Source organism: Poecilia latipinna, unplaced genomic scaffold, assembly GCF_001443285.1.
Source record: "Poecilia latipinna isolate Pla-1442-1.1 unplaced genomic scaffold, P_latipinna-1.0 Scaffold13, whole genome shotgun sequence".
NCBI lineage: Eukaryota > Metazoa > Chordata > Actinopteri > Cyprinodontiformes > Poeciliidae > Poecilia > Poecilia latipinna.
In genome coordinates, this window is record NW_015112629.1 from 130,318 (window position 1) to 136,657 (window position 6,340).

Genomic DNA, 6,340 nt, shown 5'->3' on the forward strand with positions numbered 1-6,340 from the left:
AAAAAATTTTAATTTATTTTTTAAAAAAATGGTAAAAAAAAAAAAAAAAAAAAAAAAAAGAAACATATATATTTTATTCAAGCTTTGTTGAAAAGAGTATATACAGTTGGAAATGGGGAAAAAAATTAAATTATTTAACTGCAAGAAATTATCAAAGTATAAAACTTTTTTAAAAATGGCACACACAAGGCTTATGAAAAATATCAAATGTAACATATTTATGTGACAGAAAGCAATAAAAATATGTTTTTGCTTTTTTTTTTTTTTCCTCAAGAGGAAAGTAGAGAAATTCAAGAAAGGTGTCATTTCTGTTCCATCAAATGCACACCTGAAGCTTATATTCCTCAAGTCTGTAGAACAAATGTGAACATAACAACTACCTTATGTTATTTTGCATTTATAGGGGCACAAAGTTCAATAAAGCACAAATTCCACATCAAGACTGAAGTCTTTCAGACATAAAGCTGCAGTGAAGTTGAGTGGTTTGCACAGTTTGGTCAACAAATGCATAAAGAGCTTCTACTTTTTTATCTGCAGCCACCGCTGTGTGTGTCTATCATTGTTTATCCAACTCTAAAAAGAACTTTGTCCAAGACTTACCATTACTAACTGCTCCTACTTGATGCTCTTAAGTCAATAGCAATTAAAGAACAAAGACGGCCGTGTCAAGTATTATTCTTTGGCTGCTTTCATGCAAGCTGTGTAGAAATGACATTTCCAAGATGTTTTTCAGAGGAGCTGTGCGAGGGAGCGCAGATATTTGCATCAGATGGATCAGACTTTGAAGTTCCTGGATAGCTCTCAAGTCCAAAGCCTGAAAACTGTCTGAATGTGTTGATATAACAGATAATTGTCAAGAGCATTCACACAGGCAACTATGTGTGTCTGTGTGCTCACAACACTTCCTGTTTGAAATGTTTATCCTTTGCTCTTGGAGTTTCTCCCACTCTCTTGCTTTTATCCAGCATACATACAAACACACAAACTGCTAATTTTACTATAGAAACAGGAACATAGATGAGCCACGGGTCTCTTTTGCCGTTTTCTTGTCCTGCTGCCTTTACCCTCCTCTACAACTGTATAGTTATTTACACAATTTTCTGGTGTCTGAGAAAAACAGATGCACTTCAATACAACAAAAACAATAAATGTTCTCTTAAGTTTAATTTCACACACTTCATTGAGTAGTATGCAAAAGTATTCATTGCCCTAATTTATATCTTTGCAATTTGTCACATTATTACCACCAACTTCATGTCTTTCATTGGAAAAGCAAAACTATTATCGCTGATGTTTTCTACGACCAGAGTTGTTATCTGCAGCTCACCCAAGTCACTGCGGGGTTTTTTTTTTGTCCTGCTTTGGGTGGCATTCTATGTTTTGGTAAGTTTGCAAGTGTGCCAAACCCTTTTAAAGCGATTCTATCTCTAGATTGCAAGTGCTACTTTTCTGCTAATATTAGATGCATCCCTACTTGAACATATCTGAATAAAAGGGCTGAATTTTGTCTTTAGTGAGACATCAAGTTATGCAGATTAAATTGTGTTGGAACAGCGATGCATTTAAGCTCTGAAGGACAGTAGCTGTTGAGGACAGGAGTTGGAAGGGCCCTGCTCTTTCAGTTCTCTGAAAACAGATTGGTGAATTGTTCAAAATTTGGGATACAGTTTTTTTTTTTTTTTTTAACATACCAATGCCTTAAAATTCCCTGAAATTCTATACCTTATCATGCTTGGTGTTGTCAAATCCTGTTTGTTCACTAACTGTTGACACACCGAGTTCCCTTCTGTATTTTCCAGGGACATGATGCCTTTTTATAGCACAATTAGGTTACAAATATTAAAAACATGACTCAAAATAAATCTGACTTCGCAATTAGATGCCTTGAAAATGGCCTCTGTCTCTTTAAGAAGCTCCTGCTCTTTCTGAAACGTCAACATCCGCACGTCACCACAAAAATGTTCGTCATCATCTCATTTACAACTCTCCGCAGGAGCATTCAACTAAGAAGCAGTTTGTATGCTAAGCTCAGCAGACACCATGCATTTCCGCCAGGTGTTTAATTGCTCCTGCTGCTGCTAGTCTGGTGGAGCCCAGTGTGGAGTGTGCGGGGGAGCGTGCTCTGTGAGACAGAAGTTTGGGAAATAAGGAGCTTTTTGGAAATAGTGAGATGAAGCGTTTAGGCACCCCTAAATGGTGGCCAAAGGAGATTTAAGGATTTCTCAAACATGCATGAAATAATCAAAGCAACCATCTAGGTATGTTTTTGATGAGGGAATGACATTATAATATAATATAAAGCTTTAAAAAAGTCAATTTTACATAACAGACACTTTAAATCTGGGTTAAAAAGCCCTTATTTAGAGTTGCCTTTAATTGTTAATAATAACTGGAATATAAATTAATTCGAGTCTGAATTACAGTTTTGTATTACTTCTCTCTGTTTTGCCACTGTTATTTATATTTTTTTCACATATTTATCATGAGGTTCTTTGAACTGCCTTCAGAAATGTGTTGCACAAATAAACTTGACTTATTATCCTCTACCAAACTTACAAAGCCTTCTCAAAAAACAGATGTGTTTGCAAAATAGCTACGTTTTAAAGCAACTGGTAGCACCAGAGTTTATTTGGGGGTATTAAATCAAAGGGGCACATTTTAAGGAGTTTATTTGCTTGAAAAAATGCTAAAACCCTTTGATGGTCACATGGTAGGATGTAATAAAATCTCCTTACGCTACATAAAAGTATGTGGCTCTGACTTGAAAGCTGTTTTTAAAAATGTTCCAATTAACATTTCTTTTTTTTTTCAGTAGCTAAACTGCTTGTGTGACTCAAAGTTCAGATGCAGAACCAGAAAGTCATGTTGAGGCCAGAGAGTAAAACAAAGCATAGAGGTAAAAGTGAAAGGGAGGGAAAACTGTTCAGTTCAAGCATCACCCTGAATCAAGGCTTTAATAGTTTGCGTCCAAAGCTATGCAGCTTGCACTTGGTGAAAACATTATCAGATGTGACCAGACTAACCTTTTCGAAAGGCAGGAAACAATTTGTTTGGAGGTAAAGTGCATCAGATAATGTCTCAATGTCTGCCTTCTCGTCATCAGGAACAGCAGAGCCTCTGGGTATTCCACACCATCATAATGTGTTGGTAATAGGCTGGCTGGATGTACAGTTTGTGCTCATTACTAGTATTCCTATTACATAACTTCCTCACATGTTCTTCTAAGTAGCTGGGTTCAAATCATTGTGTGATAAAAGTGATGACTTGGAAAAAGATATAATGTATAGGACGCGCAGGATCAGACGGAGTAAACTTGAAGGAAATATCAAGTAAAGATATCTTTATAGAAATAAGCATAGATGAGAGAGGGAAAAGTTTAAGTCAGACATTAACGTGGAGAAAATGCATCTAGTTGGAGGGAAATGTTGAAGATAATCTAGCTTTACGAGGCATAAACTGACTCATTTTCAAAGAAATTCTTGCATACTCAGATTCATTTCAGATCTGATGCACTCTCCATCAAAATCCTTACATAGGAAAGATTACACACACACACACACACAAATGAGTCTACATCTACAATGTATACCATACATGGTGTGATAAATTATGATAGACCGGTCCAGACAGATTATATAGATAGATATTTAACATAGACAGATTAGAACCTTTAAAATCAATAAAGAGCTCTGGTGCAATCTATATTTAACAGAAAAAAAACAGACACACTTTAAAGATGAAGTCACAACTCAAACAGCTGCCTCTTTCTCTAATCAATAGTGCTCTCTTTATTTATGTGAATTTTCAGTTCTCTCACAGACTGCTGTACAGTCCACTGGACCATTTTAATTATTTTTTTTTTTCTATCTGCAGAAGGAAATGCAACGTGGAAGGGGAGTCCCTGAGGCAAATACATGCATTTATCAAAGACAACTTGATGCCTATTTTCATGACTTGATTGTTCTTTGGAGTCTAAGGGTCTTATTTTTAATCATGCCGTCTGTATGCTACACCGTCTCTCTGCTTTGTGAATTGGACTGCAGAGCGGTGTTAAAATTCAGAGCAAGTATTTGGAGAAGGCGGCAATTGCTTTTACTGGACGTTCAAGAGAACCCCCCTGGATAAGAAAGAGGATCAAACCAGCCGGGTTGACGTGAGAATGATTAAATTAAAAGCTGTGAAGGAGGGGAAACTTCTAAGTCCGCTGTGTTCTGATTAGTAAGCAGGGGAAATAAGGCAAAAACTTACCACCCCCATGTCCAGCTGTTCGGTCGTCAGCGAAGGAGCCGCTCCGGTCAGAGGCAGAAAACACCAAACCGGCACCAGCGGCAGCAGGAGCAGCAGCAGCATCTCATGGGAGATATTCCTCATCCACTTGCGGAGAACCAGCGAATTCATGATGCCCTAAGACAGGTTGATCCTGCTGGGCTCAAATGTCCACCCCGCCAGCTGCATCCATCCGCGGGATAAATCACAAGCAAAGACGCTGTAGAAAAAAAAAAAAAAGAAAAAAAAATCCAAGAAAAAAAAAGAAAAAACTACGGGAGTACAAGTCTACCTCACTGTTGAGCGCAAACACATAAAACACTTTAGGCAAACAGAACACTTTGTTACCCGAAAATAAAACAAACAAACAAAAAGAAAAAAACTTGCAATAAACAGCTAAATATTGTCTGCGAGAGAGACAAAATAACTGTCTCGTGCCAGGTCCGTCAGAGCTGAGATCCCTGTGGCAACACGCGCGAGCTCCGCGCTCCGCTGTAGAGTCTCGAGCACAAAGTGAGAAAAAAAAAATGTAAGCAGCCACCGCCAGCTGCGCGAGGTTATGTCGCGCGCAAGTAGGACCCCCAAGCCAGGCGCAGTTACCCAATCAAATTCCGGAAGAAAATCCCAAAGTAAAAATATTGATGGAAGAAAAACCTATAGACTACATCACAATTATGTATTGTGGAAATGTCACAGACAAAGCAAAAAATATTGTCGATTATATTTATGAAAATATTGTCACATATTTTAATTAGTCAATAAAATAAATGTAGTAGGTACATTGTGAACAGCATTTCTGTATGCAATGTTATAAACTTGATGATGACAGAAAAAAGTAGCAGTGGGAATCTTTCCATGAATAGTGGCTTGGGCAAACTCTTCTTTCGTCCACCCCACGCTCCCTCAAACAGGCACTTACTGCCCTGACAGAAATGATAAGAACTAAAAAAAAATACAGATAACAGTTGATCCAGAAAGATAGACAGACAGAGGCATCTTTCAACACTGTACTCAATCCAGATTTGGTTACTCTATATATTGTATTTTCCATGCTCGTCTCAATCAAATGAGGCACATCCAGAAAACTTTCACCGCTGATATTCAGTGGCCATTTTGGGGCACTATCTTATGCTGACATGCAAGGTTGGGAGTTCTAAATTGGTGCACTTTGGAGAAGAAAGTGCACCAATTTCTGTTTTTCTTTGACAAACATTGACAAATATGTGTATGTCTGTCAATGCATATGAACATATAAATAAAGAAATAATTTGTCATTATAGATATTATTGTTTAAGTAAAAAAAATATATATATAAAAAAAGTAATTTTTCAAGACTGTCTGGCCAAAAGAGTCTGAAGGAGACGGACTTTGGCCCACTGGGAGACGCTACTTAATCTAACACTTTTAAGTGGCCTCAAAGAGAATAGAGATTTTATGAATCTCAAATTAGGTTTCAAATATTCTCTGTTCATCTGAGGATCGACCACTTTGAATATATAAGATGTTGATAAAGAAATGATCAAATATTGTCGAGACACAAAAATCTTTTAATTTAGAAATGAATAAAAACTTTGAATAAGACATAACTTAATGATCAGCACAATTTTTCCTAAAGTGCTTAATTTATTGAATGGTGCTAATAATTTAAAATGCTTAAATTATTAGTCACAGAACGCCTGTGTGATAGGTTGAAAATGCAGTCATGTTTTTATTTATTGATTATCTATTGCTCAATGGTGAAATAAACCATTTCTAAGAACTTCATCAACCCTGAAAACATGGTCCAAAGTTTGACCCAGAGGAACAATAATATACAAAAATCACATACATTGTGCTTAAACTTGTATTTAATTATTTTCACTATAAGGTAAACTAAAACGACACAATTAACAGTATAAATCTAAATACATTTAAGTTTTAAAATATTCCGCTGCTATTAAAAGGGGAGCAAGAACAAAACAATCTTTAATTTTGAAATTAACACATTTGATTGGCTTGGTATTTATTCCCCCCCCCCCCCCCGCCCCCTCGTGCTCTATTGTCTGTTTCTCTTTTCCTTCCCAAAAAAACACCA

General features: G+C 36.7%; 1 protein-coding gene across 1 annotated transcript in view; it reads right to left on the reverse strand.

Annotated features, from left to right (window-relative positions):
• Positions 1–4,797, reverse strand: part of LOC106946599 (matrix metalloproteinase-17-like) — a 134,925-nt gene extending 130,128 nt beyond the window's left edge. Inside the window, exon 1 of the mRNA XM_015031036.1 lies at positions 4,249–4,797. Coding sequence (XP_014886522.1) covers positions 4,249–4,398 — 150 coding nt within the window. The 5' untranslated portion in view covers positions 4,399–4,797. The remainder of the gene's footprint in view (positions 1–4,248) is intronic.
• Between the last annotated feature and the right edge of the window lie 1,543 nt (positions 4,798–6,340).